Source organism: Diaporthe batatas (genome assembly GCF_019321695.1).
Source record: "Diaporthe batatas strain CRI 302-4 chromosome Unknown Contig00001, whole genome shotgun sequence".
NCBI classification, from domain to species: domain Eukaryota; kingdom Fungi; phylum Ascomycota; class Sordariomycetes; order Diaporthales; family Diaporthaceae; genus Diaporthe; species Diaporthe batatas.
In genome coordinates, this window is record NW_025408548.1 from 1,257,129 (window position 1) to 1,272,913 (window position 15,785).

A 15,785-nucleotide genomic window follows, 5' to 3' on the forward strand; every position below is an offset into this window, starting at 1 on the left:
AAATTAACCTTGGAACCTCCCACTCGAAGGTCCTTGGGAGGGACACTAGACTAACATTCGAACCAACCCGGTCCCGAAGGTCGGCCGGATCGGATCCCGTAACCGTTACATCTTTGGGCCGAGGGATTTTAGAACCAACCGCCAAGTGGTATCGCGTGGTGTTGGGAGGATTAGAAGAGGGTCGTGACAGGAAGAGGGCGGGAGCAAGCAGCATTTGAATGGCCAGATCTGGCGTAGCAGGACAATGTGAGCGGACCAACTGTACAGTGTCAGATTGTGACTAACAGGGGTGGCTGTTATTTATGATACGATCATAGTCCTCGGTGCTCACAAATTTTCTGACTCTTTTTTTAGCGGGCCGTATCACCCGCTTTCCCATTAATCTTACTTAGCGCGTGCATATAAAGACGGATCCCATAAGTAAACGTTCCTACCCACCCAAACTAGGTCAATGCCCTTCTTAGATTTCTTAATTGTCCCGCCTCCATCCCTGCGCGCGACAGCTGGTGCCTCCCCCCTGTTTTGGCTTGTAGATTGATGCATACGATACGATAGGACGGGAAAAGGAGGAAACTTCCCACATAGGCCTTAGCATTAAGCCGCCCAGCTATAGCGCGACGTCTTAAGAGTGAAGGTGAAGAGTGAGTGCCACCCCTTATTCATGAACCACCCCCCGGTTCCACTCTCGCTTCTCTTTCAAGTGCACCCCCGTACAAAACACACATCCACAGCCACACACACACACACACACACACACACACACACATTCTCTCTTTCTGTCTTTGCCGCGAGCCGCAGGTGTCGACGAGTTTGAGAGGTTGTTGTGTCGATCTATACCTATTGTTTTGCATCATCCGCGAACCAGTCTTGTTCAGAGCGAAAAGGGGGCAGAGGAGAGAAAGAGCCGGTGAATGTGAAAGTGAAAGTGAGAGGCAGGGGGGCAAAACTCAAAACGACCCCTGTAAAAGCGTTTGTTCTTTCAAGTCAACTTACTACAACCCGACTTTGTGAGCGAAGGACATTACTTATACAGCATCTGAGGAAAGGGGGAAGGTACGGCCAACCTGTCAGGCACCAACCCAACCAGCTGTTGCACCTGCCAGCCGCCTCTGCTGTTTTCACCCGCTGGTTCCTGCCATTCGAGACTTGCGCGACAAAACAACTGGCATTTGATGCATCAGGTTGAACTGACGTCAATTTCTCAGCACACGACACACGTTCAATGTCCGCCCGCAGTAGGGTCTCGTTCTCAACTGCCAGCCAATATGGACCCTAAACGAGTCAACGAGTTTCTGCCAGCGTCGTCGGCCGCGGCGATGACTTCAGATCGGATGGATGCCCCGATGGAGGACGACTTCGACGTGGCGCAGTACCGCGCCCTTAAGAAGGACAAGCAGGAGGAGCAGAAGCGCCTCGACCATGAGCACGACCTTCGTCATCGCCACCTGGAGGAGCAGGTGCACCAGGAGAACAGCCGCCTGTACGCGCAGCTGCAGCAGAGGGTCAACGAGAGCATCCAGCGGGCCTTCATAGATCTCCAGCCAGCAATCGCCACCACGATTAACAGTCAGGTCAGCCTGAGGCTGGAGCAGCAGCGCCTGCGTGACGAGCATGCGGCCAGCAGGAACACAATCGAGCAGCGTTATCACAACAAGATCACGAGTCTCATGGCCATGCCCTCGGCTGCTCGATCCGCAATTCCAAGGGTCAACGGCAACAGCAGCAGCACGCCGTCGCACCCCCCGCCCAACGACACCCGAGTTAGTATCACACTTGCAAAAGAACCCTCATGGGTGAAGTCTCACTAACTTTGTACAGATAGCAAGCACCGGCGGGACTCCTGCAACGCCAGCTTACCCGAGCAATTCACCCGCACACCAGCACGCAAGCACACCAACTCCATCACGTGGACCACCGCCTCAGGAACCCTCTCGTCCCGAGCCTGTAGCCCACCAAGTGCAGCAGCAGCAGCAGCGGCAACAACTGCAGCAGCAGCAGCAGCAGCAGCACCATCAGCACCACCAGCACCAGCAGGAACTGCAACAGCACAGGCAGCAGCAGCAACAGAAGCAACAACAACAGCAGCAGCAGGGCCCGCCTCCTCGCCCCGACGCCCCGCCACATCATCACCAACAGCCAGTGGCACCACAGCGAATCCTCCCATCTGAGCCCTTGAATCGACCGCCCGTGGCCGCTTCCCAGCGGATGCCTCTTCCGGAATCTATGCCACAGCAACAGCCCATGATTCAGCAACGCATGCCCCCAGATGCCGTACACCAGCGGCCGCTACCCCACCACCACGTGCCTTTCGAGTCTCATCCCCGCGAGCCTCGTCACCAGTTGCCCAGCATGGCACAACCGCAGCCGCAGCCGCAGCCTCTGGCCAGCGACCCGGGCCCTGAGGCACTCCGTCAGAGCGTTCCGTCGCTTCCGAGCTCCAACTCTGTTCTGACAAGTCGTGGTTCTCAAGATTCGGTTCTGACCCCACGCCAAGATGTCAAGAGGAAAGCCGCTGACTCGCCAGCCATGGATGCCGCAAATAGCGCTTTAAAGCGCCCACGCACCAGGGATCGCCCTTTCGAGCAGGGTCAGGATGGACCCTCTCCAGTCAAACGGAGTCCTCGTGCCCACCGACCGCCACCTGTGCAACCTGTGGGCATGGAAAAGCGGGTTCAGCGCACAATAAGCTTTGCGGAGGTCTACCAAGATGGCAAGGCCCAGTTCAAACACCAGATTTTCGAGTACAAGGCCGGCTCAGGGAACTGGTACATCGTCAAGTGCGATGAGCACGGCGTCCATTTCAAGTTTGGCAACCCCGTCCACGGTGCGGCCAAGCACGTACACAGCCCTCAACATGACATGCAACCCAAGACGCACGATCTGGCTATCGAGATCTGCGGATACCTAGTCACCGACTGCAATGCCGAGCTTGCAAAGCTCAACAATGACGAGTACCAGCGCGCAGTGGCCCAGGATGGGTACGAGCCATATAACCGGAATCTGCTCACCAAGGAAGGGAGGCAGCGGACGGACAACCATAAGAAGCAGCCCAAGACCGAACGAGAGGGTGGCGAGATTCATGTCAATGGCGACGCTGCTGCTCACAGGCAGTACAAGCCCCGGGAGCCGAAACCGGCGACAGGTATCACCCCGATTAGGGATTGTCACTTCTACCAAGGGCTGTGGCAGTCAAATAAGAAATGGTACTCTCTCGTCGTCTTGCCAATACGACCGGACGGTAGCCTTCGAGAGGTTGGCTTGAAGGAGAGGTTCCAGGAGCTCCCGCTCATGCAGACCGTCCCAAAGTGCTATCGTGTCGACCGGGTCAGCCTGATGATTAAGGGATGGCAGCCTGCGTACGAGGACGGCGAGGCAAAGGCAAAGAAGCGCGAGTACCCTGTCATGTTCTTCGACAGGACTCCCTGGTCGCTGGGCTGGCTGCCCGCGCAGAAGCTGCAAGAGCTGGACCTGGACAACCCGCCTCAAGGTGTGGATGTCAGCGGTCTGAGGAAGGCCCGGGAGTGGTTCGCAGTGAAGATGAACAACCGGGCCAGTTGGGAAGAGCTGAAGCGACTAGGGCCTGGTGAGCCGCTTTCGGCGACTCCTGAGGGCGAGGCAGACTGGCTTGGCGAGCAAGGGCTGTCCCTCCGATCTGCAGACAAGCCGGATGACAAGAGCCCAACCTTCTTCGACAAGCACCACGGAAAGAGCCCCGGCTGCCGCGATTCGCCCGGCACTGGCGATGACTCGGACGACGACAGTGATGAAGTGGAAGAGGACCCCATGAAGATGGATATCGGACCGATCCCAGATCCCAGCGCCAAAGACTCTAACTGGGTCGAAGGCTCGGATTCAGAGATGGATATCGATGATGAACCGCGGCCCAAGAGGGGTAGCCACGATGCTAAAGACGGACCTATTGTTGAAGCAAAGACAAATGGCACCAAGGCGACGGAGGAACCGCCCAAGGAGGAGTCCGATCGGGAGGCATCCCAAAAGGACGAGCCCCGTAGCGAGGCTGGTCTGTCCAACATTCTCTCGGAGCACGAACGGGTGAGGAAGAGTGCCCAGACGGCACAGGCAAAGGCAGCTGCCGCAGTTAGGGAAGCTGCAAGTCGCAGCAGGGCCGCTTCGGAGGTCGCTGACGACGGTCCTCAGCCCTCCGAGCCGGTGGCGCCGAAGCCACCTGCACCAGTACGGGCAGACACCGATGCAGGCCCGCGACCACCGCAGCGGCCTGCCCTGGCTGATCACCAGCGCTCGAGGTCAGACGGCACGTTCCCTGAACAGAGTGGGCTTGCGGCACCGGGCATGGCCAAGGTTGTCGAGGGGAACTTGAACTTACCGCGGACACGTCCTTCATGCCTGGGGACGGCTAAGCATTCCAACCTCCAGAACATCCTCAATCCGGCTGGCATGCGAGGTGATGGACCACCCACTGAGAACGGCCTCGATAGCTATAAGCGATTCGATGCCCTCATGGCCCAGATGAGCAACGACACGACGCCCTTGCGACCTGCCTCAGTGCCGGTGCAGCCGAACGGCCACCACTTCCAACCGCCAGTACAGCCGACGAAACAAGCTGATGCCGTGCATCATTCACCCTCCCTATCGCACATATTATCGCCCCCAATGCAGTCGCCGCTGATGGCCCCGCCTAGGAGTGCATCCACCACGCCGGTGCCTGATGGCTCGGGGCGCAGCACGCCGACGATCATGGTTCCCAGTAGCGGAGACCGGTGGCAAGCGGTCAGGACTTCTCTCGGCCCGGCACCACCCGGACGGACAGCATCGTTCACGCCTCACGGCGGCGATGTTCAGAAGCCGCGGCCTACCACACCTACTGTCACAGCGCGAGCCGAAACACCCGTCTCCGGGGGTGCGGACAGGAAGGAGATCTTCGACGTGAGCCAGTTCCGCGACTCGGGCCGCGGGGTGCGGTGGTCACGCAGCAGCAGCCCCACGGCAGGATACCTGCGCCTGGCTACCGACCCGGTGCGGGGTGTCGCGGAGGCGGTAGACGCGGCCGAGGCGGAAGCGGTGCCCGCGGGGATCGAGCCCGCCAAGGTGTCGCGGATCGAGCTGGAGACGGACCGGGACCGCCAGTGGGTTCAGCTGGTGCTCAAGGACCGCAGCGAGCAGGCCCTGGCGTTCGAGACGAATTCGGCTAGCGGCCGGCTCCTCAACGCGAAGATCCAGGGCCGCCGCTTCGTCAGCTGGGTCAGGAAATGGAACCCTGAGGCGGAGCTGAGCAGCGGGTAGGTCGTGGTTTTCTCTTCGGGATGATATTCTTTTATATGGACAAACAGACTAACGGGGTTTCCTTCTTCTTTTTGTACAGGGAAGGATCTAGTCGGCGCTCGAGTGTTACAGATGACCGCCGGTCTACCACGGCTGAGGCTCACTGAGGCGTGAGTCGCCCTCGGTCGCGCATTTACAAGCTTTATTCGCCTTTGTTTTTTCTCCTTTTCCTCATCCCACGGAAGGAATAGTTATGTTGAGGTACTTTTGCCTTACGGGTTCTTCAGATATGGGACTAGCAAAGGAACTTGAAAATACGTTTGCTGATTGCGGAACACAGGGGGGAGGCTATCTTTATGGGACTCATGCATCTCGCTTTTCTTTGTTGGTTGTGGAGCGAACGAAGCCACACAAATGTCCCGTTCATTTACGGCATACCTGACGGGGGGGACTGTGAAGTTAATCGAGGACGGGGCTCAACTGAGCCCGCGGGCCAGGTACATACTAATTGAGGTGGATGGGGCTCAGCATGGCATGGCATGGCATGGCATGGACACCTGTTTTTGTCCTTTTTTTTGTTGGTTTTTGTTGCTGTCTGTTTTGGGGAAGCAATTCGATCGATACCCATTGCTGGATTTGAACTGAGAGGGGGCGTTGCTTTTCCGCCCGAGAAATAAAAAGCTTGATGACTATCTTATCCTATTGACTCGAGATTCCTGGCTGGTTCTGGTGATCTATCTTTGGGTGTCGTGTCTGGGATACGTAGGGTATTTGAAGAATATCTGCCGTGAATAAGCTACTAGGATATGTATGTAAATCTGAGAGACCTTGACTTATTGGGCTCTGTTACGAAATGCCGCTCCCGTGGAGCAGCTTTACACGTGATAGGTTCGCTGAATACTTAGGTGTGGTCTCTTTGAAGATGATATATAGGGCTATACACTCCCGACAGGTCCCTCTCTCTTGGAAAATAACGTCCCACTAAATTAGCTTCTCGTAGCATGTATGATATTCCACTACATGTTTAAGAAATCAAGACTTATAGGATGTACTTCTTTTAATCTATAAATTAAACTACTAAATAAGGTTGTTGAGATACAGATCCTTGGTTGGACAAGCATCTTATAGGATAGCCCCTTACAGTGTGCCCCGGCCCCCAAGGGGCTATCAAGCTTTGCCGTGATTGAGGACGGGGAGGTATTGCGCGTTAGTTACACTGAAGCTGTGCTCATGACACTCAGGCATGCAGGCAGGTGGAGGAGCTCCGGCTGTGCAATGCAGCATGACTTGACTCGACTGTGCCGCGCTGGATTGTTTCCTGCAAAGCCCTGCCCTCAGCTCAGAGTAGCCCTGGAGTTCAGCCCGTTCAGCTTGCTCTCCTGAAGCCAAGCCCGGCATGCACTGGTTCTTTGATGTCCCTGCCCTTGGTGGCTGTCAGTCAGTCTCGACCATGTTCCTGTTCTGCTGGGGGATGACTTCGTGCCTGCAGCTACATGCAAGCAGGCAGTCTCTCTGCTCGATGTGTAGCTGTAGTCACGATGGTTGCTCTTGGCAAATGATGTTAATAAACAACAACGTCAGTCATTGATATAAGTGGGTACACATATACGTATCTCGGTCGTCGGCCTGCTGCCCCCTGGTCCCTCTGGGGCGGATGCTACGCTGCCAGGCTATTGGCGGGACGGGGTGCTGGAATTTTGCATGTGATGGCGCCCAGGCTCACTGTTTGGGCGGGCTCACGTGGCCACGGTTTCGAGCGCTTGTGCACTTGTGGCTGGGCAGCCGAGCGGAATGGCCGACGGTGGGATGAAATGGGAAGTCGCGCTCGAGTCCGCCTGTATCACTTGCTCTGTCTATTCTTTTTCTTCGCTGCATCAAATCACCCTTTTTTTTGTTTTGCACAACTCTGTCTTTTTATCTCTCCCCCCACATCGGCACACTAACTGCTATTTTTGTTTGCTGGCCTGCCTGCACACACAAGCAGATGACGTCGTAGCCCACCGAGCGGCAGAGACGGAACGGAGCAGACTGGCTGGACTGGCCTGGCAGTGCATGGGCAAGGGCCAAGGCGGTGGACCTGGCAGGTGCGACTTGCAGCTCTGCTGGCCGTGCCGCGCAGGAGGGGCAGCGGACAAGGGGAGCTGCGACTGTGACTTAGATGGCTGCGATCGTGAGTCTTTTCTATATTGATTGAATTTTCACCATCCCATCTTCATCTTGCACCTGCAATGCTGCTGCCAGTGCCTCCTGCCTCTGCGACAGATGGGCCAGGTGCAGGCACCTGCTGCTGGTCTTGGCGCACGCCAGTGTGACCAGTGCGCAAGGGCGGGCGGACAGTCGGACAGGCAGGCAGACAGGCAGGCACCTTGGGGAACTCCTCCCCCAAGTACACCACGGCCGTCGGACATACACTCTGAGCTTGCAGGTGGCAACGTCACTCGTCGTCGCTGTTTGATGTGAGCATCACTCTTCCTGCTCATGCTTGTGTCGACTTGCCTTCGCCCACTGCACCCACCAGCCATGCCCCGAACTCTCCGAGCCTGCCCAAGCGCATGAGCTTGTCGTCAGCGCCTCGTCGCAACCCAACCAGCTCGCTCCCCTTCCATCGAAACCGCATATTCACCACCCGAGTGCTTCCATCCGTGGCGCATCAACAACCTCGCTAACAACCAGCCCTCTTCCGTCCGTCGCAGGAAATCCCCTGGCTGACCCACATGTCCACCCCTCGCCGCCAACGGGGCGACACCCTCGACAGCTCCTCCACCCAATCGCCAGATCGCAACGATGATGGCCCGGCCTCCTACCTAGGCGCCGCCGCCGCCGAGCCCAAGCCGACCTACGCCTCCTTCTCCCCCGCCACCCTGTCCTCCTCCCAGCCCGTCTCGGCCGCCAAACGACTCTCCACCATCCTCGTCCACCAGAAGTCGCCACTGCTCTTGGCCACCCCTCCCCAGGTCACCCGCGCCCTCGCATACAGCCACCCCTTCCTCCTACCCTTGAACAAGCTCGTTGGGCTGCTCAGCTGGACCACCAGGGATCCTTGGGAGAGCTTCCTGCTGGTCGCCGTCTTCTGGGCCACGGTGCTGTACGGAGATGTTGCCGTGCGCTTTGCCGGGCCCGTGGTGGTCGTCCTCATTGTGATACTGGGCATGTATGGGAGGCGGTTCAGTCCGCTGAGCAGCAGTGGCTGGAATGAGGACGGCGGCGCGGGAGGAGGTAGTGCCGCCAACGGCTCGAAAGGCAAGGTTAAGAGGACGCCGACCGAGAACTCAGGTGCGCCAAATGCGAATGTGTCGAGGGGTGCCGGGACAGGACAACATACGAGGGTCGGGTCGGAGTTGACCAACACAAAACACCAAAAGACGCTCGACGAGATCGTGGAGACACTGAAGGAGCTGACTGCGAGGTGTAACATCCTCATGGAGCCCCTGCTGGAGTTGACAGACTTTCTTAGCACACAGCGCACGGCCACCAGCGCAACCACGAGGCCCGCCTTGACAACACTGTTCATACGGATATTGATGTGCACCCCATTCTGGGTCGCCTTAACCCTGCCTCCGTTCCGGGTCATCTCAACGCGAAGGGTCGTCCTCGTGTTCGGGACCCTCGTCCTCACATGGCATGCCAGAGTGGTTAAGGCGGGGAGGACGATACTGTGGCGTAGCGCGAGTGTGAGGAAGTTCGTGGCACTCATTACGGGCTTGGATGTTGCCATGCCGGAGAAGGTCATCAAGGTCCAGAACAATGGGGTTCAGCAGCCTACGTTCGAAAAGGAGGCTTCCAAGTCCAGGGAGCCGGCATCGTCAAACGCCAGGGCCCAAGCACAGTCCGAGCTGACAAAGGCGATACGTCGAGCCCGCGGGGCAAACGATGCCGGCGTCAGATTCACCTTCATCATATACGAGAACCAGCGGCGGTGGGTCGGCCTTGGTTGGACAAACAGTCTGTTTGCATATGAGAGAGCTGCCTGGACGGACGAGCACAACAACCCTGTCCCGCCCAAGGACAAGTTCGAGCTGCCCGGGGTCGACGATGACAGCAGCATGAGGTGGCGATGGGTCCGAGGAAGTAGGTGGAGGGTGGATGGCGTGTCCGACGAGTCGGCCAATGGTGGAACCTCTGCGGGCGCAGAGGCCGAATGGAATTACGATGGCGATGCCGCTAAGAACGGCTGGATATTCTATGACAACAAGGTATGTCCGGCGAAACAAATCGTCACGCGCTGATCGCCAACTGACATCCTCACGTAGTGGCAAAACGGCCGACGCGGTCAAGACGGCTGGGGAAGATGGACGCGAAGGCGGAAGTGGTACCGCGACGCCGAGCTGGTAGAGGTAGACAGCGACGACGAAACGGAACAGGCCAAGGAGGCCCCCAAGGAGAGCTCACCAAAACACACCCTAGAGGCACGAACATCCCTCCCTCCCATGCCGAGGACGCCCACCCTCGCACCGCCCATCACAACATTCTCGCCCAACAACGAGACCATGAGCATGCCGGACCTCCACCGGACGAACGACTCCCTCAAGGAGATCAAGGAGGAGGGCGCGGGGAGCCCAGGCACAACAGACAGGGAAAAGGACAGGGACAGGGACGACGCGTCGTCTGTGCTGTCGACGTCGTCCCGGTCGATGAGGCTCCTCCCCTCGCTGCGGCGCCGCGTCACCGATAACACCGCCGCCGCTGCCGCCGCCGCCGCCGCCGGAGGGGGAGGGGGCAACAAGCACGACAGCAGCGTCACGAGCAGCCCGCGGTCGGCCGTGGTGTCGCCGTACTCTGTGGGCGTGGGCGGCGCGGGGCGGCGGGCCCGGCGCGCCAGCGAGGTGCAGAGCGAGGACGACCAGGCGAGCCTGGGGCCCGGGCTGGGGCTGGAGATCTCCAAGGACCGGAGGGGTGGGTCCTGGGGGATCGGGGACGAGGCTGTTATGGGTCTGGAGTAGGGGAGGTGGGTGAGTTGGGTACGTAGGTAATTAGACAGACGGGTGGTTGGTTTCTGTGCGGATGGATGGATGGATGTGTGTATGGATTGGTGGTTCTTTTTGAGAGGGGGCCGGGGGTGTAGCGATGTAGCGGGTAGTATATGAGTTATAATGTTAAAGCTTCTTTTTCCAGTGGGAGTTGTGAGTGATAAGGTGGTTTTGGTGAGTTCTGTTTTTGACATATGGTCGGTCCCCTCTATGTGGTGGTAAAAGCTTGAATATCTGGGCCGGGTATCTACCGTAGTAAATGCCCGTGTCCTGGTTGAACGGCTTGGGCCCCCTCTTACGGGGACTTATAAAGATGTCGTAATAGGTCTTATAACTATGTGGTTTCGCTTCTATTCCGTATACGTCTGAGGACATACATGGCGCCTTCGTACGGTGGTAAGCACTCAAGACCGTCTTATAACTATAATTAAGTTACCAGCTATGAGTTCGCCCGCTACCGACGGTTGGTAGACTAATACAGTGGTGGTTTTATTTTTAACCCCCATACATATAAAATATATATGCCGCCTTCATACAGTAGTAAACGCGTAAGACCCAATTATTTGACTAATATAGTATCTGTCTAGGTGATTATAAGAAGTTCTGCCAACCGTTGTTTTCGGCCACGGGCTTCCGCTACGGTAGGTACTACGTGGCCGCGGCACCATCCTCGCGACCTACAATAGGACAGTCTCCTGTCGGGCAGCTTCTTATAAGGTAGCACATTGAGAGATAACTTATTAAAGAATAATATTTTAAGGGGTCAACTCGAGGAATTATAGCGTAAGTCGATTATTATTATCAATGTGTACTATCTCAGGCTGGGTCTGAGTCTTTGCTCCTGCCCTCATCAAAAAAGCGATCTCCTCCCATTCCAAAAGTTCCTGCGCATAATGACTGTCCCCCACCGTCTGAATGAAGCCAGACAAGCCTGGGCCTCATCCTCAAACCGTGCAAACCGTGCAAGCCGTCCAAGCCGTCCAAGCCGTTGGACAACCGCGACCCAGTTTGTGCTGCGCTCCTGGGGACTCGTCCCAAGTGCCGTGCCTCACCTCGCAGGTGCTTCCAAAAATATTAAACTTGCTCCCCAGTCCAATATAGCTCTTTCATTTTCGTCCACCTTGTCCGGCGCGCTATAGCTGTCCGGGATCCAGAAAGATCCTGCCCTTCTCTTCCGGCCTCCGCCCAGCTGCGACGACTCTGAGCTCGATCAACTCCTCACTATTCCAGTGGGCCGTGCCAGCCTCCCGTTTCGTCTCCTCGAAAGCCCTGGCCTTCCAGCGGACTTTGGGTTCAAGATCTGGATTCGGAGCCGGAGCGGCCGGGCGTGCTACCGCGCTGTTGAGTCGGGGCGGGGCTGCCGCCCTGGTGGTAGTACTTTGGGCGTTGCGGAAGACGTTGTCGGCCGGATGAGCTGCTGCCGCCGCTGCTACCGCTGCTCCTGTCCCTTCGCGGCCTCTCGTTATCACGCATTGCGCCTCCTTGTGCGGGTGAAGCCCCCGACTGGTAGCCTGATGGCCCTCCGGCAGGGTAGGACCCGGGCGTGGCCTCTCGACGACCGCGTTGGCGAGCCGCCGCCTCGGCTGCGTCCCAATCCCGCTGCTCTCGAACTTGTCGCGCTCGACCGTCACGAACGAGTGTCGGGAAATTCTGTTGGTAATCAGAGAAGGATCCTCGTGGGACACGGTCCAGCTCGGGATCATCGTGTATCCTTAGGCGAGCCTCCGCCTCGGCTGCCTTCCGCGCCTCCTCTCGATCTTGTTCCTCTTTAGCCCCGCGAGCAAGTGTTGGCCAATTCTGTTGGTCTTTAGAAAAGGATCCTCGCAGGACATGGGCCAGGCCGGGATCTTCGCCTGGGCGTGCGACATGTGTGTGGTGCGGCTGCTGGGAATGTTGGTTTTTATTGCCACCATATCCGCTCCCGGAACGATCCCCACGTCCTCTATTATTGCTCATCGTGGCTGGTGTTTTCGTAAAGGAGTATCACTTAAGAGAGTCGTAGCCGTTGTGCTGCTTGACCGTTGCTGTGCTGTTAGATGGTGGGCTAGGTATGCTTGCCTGGTAGTGAGAGCTGCTGATTTAAATAGTTTTTTGGAAGCCATCGCAGTGGTTTTAAGAATAATTGTCACTCAAGTCTTTGAATGGGGAATGAACTGCTTACATGACTTAGTTGCTGTTCGTTTGTGTTATTCACCGTGGATGGGTCTGATCCTAGCTACGACAGTGTTATTCATGCATTCAAGCTCGTTAATTAGTGAAACATGCCTTAAGTACGGATGGATTCGAGTGACATGGAGTTAGCTAAACTTACTGCTGTGACTTGAGCTCAAGATCATTATACTGATTGATACCTAGGTACTTAAGTACTGTAACACCGCCAGTGCTTCAAACGCAAGGGTGTACCCAAGCGTGCATGACTTATCTACATCTAGGTTCTTATAGACCTCATAAGGCTAACTTCTGTTATGGAGCCTCCTACAAGACGGCCTCCTTAGTAATACCCTAAGATTTAGCTCTCATAGGATCATATCCTAGAATTATATTTAGTATTACAGCACACCTATACAGTTTAAAATACTATATGTACTACTATCCCCTACCTAGGTAGGTAGAAGGACTACTTTCTACCTTTTTAATTCATCACTTAATTATCTTTTAAATGTTTTATCAGCTCAAGTGTGTTCTTAGCTATAGTCTTTAAGATGAACAATTGTTATTAGGTTTCCATGGCTCTTTTCTGAAAGCTATCAGGAGGACCTTCCTTTTTGGTAGAGCAAGTGAAAAGCCGGATACGAGATGTATAATGCGCAGTGTATGGTTGCCTTGGTAAAGGAAACTATATTGCGTGCTGTGTTCCAAAACTGCAAAGGGTATGTTTATTTCTATTATGGATCTTATGCTGCTTAGGTCCCGACCGATGCAGATAAAAACCAACACAACCCGGTACCAACTCATTCCCTATCACCCACTAATTCCCGGTGAGCAGGTAATTTTCGACCCAGCGAATTCCCTGAATTCCGGCCCGTTATCGGATTTACCCATCTTTTAAAGAACCTATAACGTCCCTCAACCTCGGGCCTACTAATACCATCCTCCTTAAGCCGTCGGAGAAGTCCATCCCAGGCTGCCATTAGCTCCTCATCACTCATTCTCCGCGAGCGCACAGCGTTTATGTATTCCCACACGCGGGCATCTTGCGACTGGGTCCAGTTTCGCCCAGCCGCTTGCCACTTGCCCTTGATTGCGCTGAGGCTTCGACTTCCAGGGAGCCTTTGCCCGAGCCCTTTTGCTTCCCGCCAGTTCTCAAAGCTGGCTATAATGACTTTTAGTTGGAAGAATTGCTCATCAGTCCAGGGCCCCTGGCCGTAGCTCGTTTCGTTCACTTCGAAAGTGTCGTTATCATTCCACAGGACGCTTGGGTTTCTAGGGTCCCATCCCGGACCCTGAAAGTGAGGCGGGGCAGGTCCTGGGGCAAGTACTCGGGCAGGTCCTGGGGCAGGTCCTGGGGCAGGTCCTGGGGCAGGTCCTGGGGCAGGGGCTGGGGCAGAAGATCCTCCTCCTGCACCCCATCCCCCTCCACTCCCTCCTCCACTGCGGGCCAGACTGTGTGGGTTCTCTGCCGGATCAAGGCTGCCTGTAGGGTCGATCACGGGAGCACGGTAGGCCTGTGAACTGCTGCCGCCTTGGGGTTGGAGAGCATATCCACCCATCTGTTGCGCTTGAAACGGGGCGAAATTGGCCGGGTTCTGCTCGAACTGAGCCACATATGAATGTTGTGGCGGGATCCCAGTGGCTTGTGGAGCCGGGGGTTGCGCATAGACAGGTGCTTGAGTGATAGCAGGTGCTTGAGTAATAGGAGGGCCTTCGCTTTGATGAGAGTACTTTGGGCGTTGCTGGTCAGGTTTCGAACTGGATGATGAGCTACTTCTACTCCCGTCCCCTCGTGATCTCTTGTTCTCCTTTTGGCTCTTATACAAAAATGTTGGATAAGAGAAAGAATTCTCAGAAAAGTCGACGTTTGTCAAATCTGCTGCCTCATAGTAGCCTGTGTTGTAGCCATATTCCGGGGAATTTCTGTTGCTCTTGGCCCTGTTCCCATCGTCGGAACGACTCCCCTGTCCCCTGCTGGGTCTCATGGTAGCGCTGATACTTTGCAAGTCGGTCTTTTCAGGTAGCCGTGGCTTTCAAGTGCCTTGAGTGTGGATACGATCTTGTGCTGTTGTGTTGTTGAGGAAAGAGAGCTTCCCTAGTAGTGGTGCAAGTTTAAATAGTTTCGGACGGCCATCCTGACAATTCCTCGAGTGGCTGTCACTCGAGTAGTTGAAAGATTTATTATCCTGGGTGAGTTATTGTTCCAAGGTGTTACTCACCGACAGTGTCATTTGTATGTGGTTGTGGTTTCGCTTCTATTCCGTGTACGTCCGAGGACATACATGTCATTTGTATATATGGCCTCGCCATGATGAAGTTACCCCGATAAGTACGGATGGATTTTCAATGTTTGAGTTTGCTGAACTCTCTGCGGCGATTCAAGCATGCCAGCCCAGTCAGAGACCATTGATTTTTGCAATGCTTCCAAGGTTTGTTAGCAGTGCTTCGTTTGCTTAGTTAGCCGTTGGCACCCTAAGCAACCAACACACACACCACTTTTACCCTCTCTTGCACGTACTTGATTGAGCCAGCCGACAATCACTCTGACTGTTACTGTAAATTGCCTGAGATTTAAATATTTTTTTTTAATATAGTCCCCGAACTTGCGTGAGGTACCCACATCTAAGGTTTCATTCTGTGGAAATTCATTCTATAAACCTTCGATTGAGTGGTCTCTCTACAAGACCACAGAAAGCTATCCTCTAGATGCATAATCGTTCATCCTATGTTTTTCTAAAAGATGTTCTTGGTGGGGTGTTCTTTAGATGATCTCTGAGAGATTGATATGAGGTCACCCAATAAAATAACCCTTTCAAAACAAATGATTGTATACGTCTGCTTTGCACTCATGCTATCAAGCACATGTCCTGAATGTTGATACTGCCAGCATCACTGGAGCCAGAGGAACTCTGTCACAGAAATTGACGTCCAGGGTAGGTCGCTCTGTGAATAAACTACCTTTCCGCGCCACTGACAATACCAGATTGCCTTGAGCTGATAAATGGAAAAACAAGGCTTCAATATTCTCAAGTGCTGTGACTGCCAAACCTTGGCCACCTATGTATCGGCTACGAGTTCGTCAGCAGAGCTCTGTCGTGAGCGATCTACAGGTAATTCAATCGCTAGCGAAGCGGTTCAATCAAACACTGACCTAGTACGTACACGAACTGCTCGGGACTGGGACTCGGCACGGCCGACATCACCTGCTTCTTGCCCAGTCTCCAGCTTCCGTCGTTGGCCGTTCAAGGGAGCTTTCATGGTTACCTACCTAGATAGGTCCAAGTCTAGGACAGCTTGAAGACGGAGTTGGTCGGCCACCTGGCACGGACGGGAAGTGTTGGATTGCCAAAGCAGTGACTGACGGGCGGCTTGTTACACAATGGTGATTTGTGGCTCTGCCCGGGTGGGACATGGCCAGCGATGCAG

The 15,785-nt window shown here is 55.4% G+C and overlaps 3 protein-coding genes across 3 annotated transcripts; 2 read left to right on the forward strand and 1 right to left on the reverse strand.

The window, feature by feature from the left end:
* Window positions 1-387: 387 nt before the first annotated feature.
* KVR01_000630 (uncharacterized protein) lies at window positions 388-6,090 on the forward strand. The gene is made up of 3 exons (XM_044789692.1): window positions 388-1,760; window positions 1,819-5,258; window positions 5,342-6,090. The coding sequence occupies exons 1-3, from the start codon at window positions 1,173-1,175 to the stop codon at window positions 5,406-5,408; spliced, it is 4,095 nt and encodes a 1,364-aa protein (XP_044650579.1). The 5' UTR covers window positions 388-1,172; the 3' UTR covers window positions 5,409-6,090.
* Window positions 6,091-7,139: 1,049 nt separating this feature from the next.
* Window positions 7,140-10,353, forward strand: KVR01_000037 (uncharacterized protein). The gene is made up of 3 exons (XM_044782534.1): window positions 7,140-7,411; window positions 7,935-9,434; window positions 9,492-10,353. Exons 1-3 carry the CDS (start codon window positions 7,400-7,402, stop codon window positions 10,179-10,181), a joined length of 2,202 nt encoding a protein of 733 aa, XP_044649986.1. The 5' UTR covers window positions 7,140-7,399; the 3' UTR covers window positions 10,182-10,353.
* A 2,806-nt stretch (window positions 10,354-13,159) lies between these two features.
* KVR01_000725 (uncharacterized protein) lies at window positions 13,160-14,344 on the reverse strand (the record flags this gene model as incomplete). The annotated part of the gene is made up of 1 exon (XM_044784351.1): window positions 13,160-14,344. The coding sequence occupies one exon, from the start codon at window positions 14,342-14,344 to the stop codon at window positions 13,160-13,162; it is 1,185 nt and encodes a 394-aa protein (XP_044650674.1).
* Between the last annotated feature and the right edge of the window lie 1,441 nt (window positions 14,345-15,785).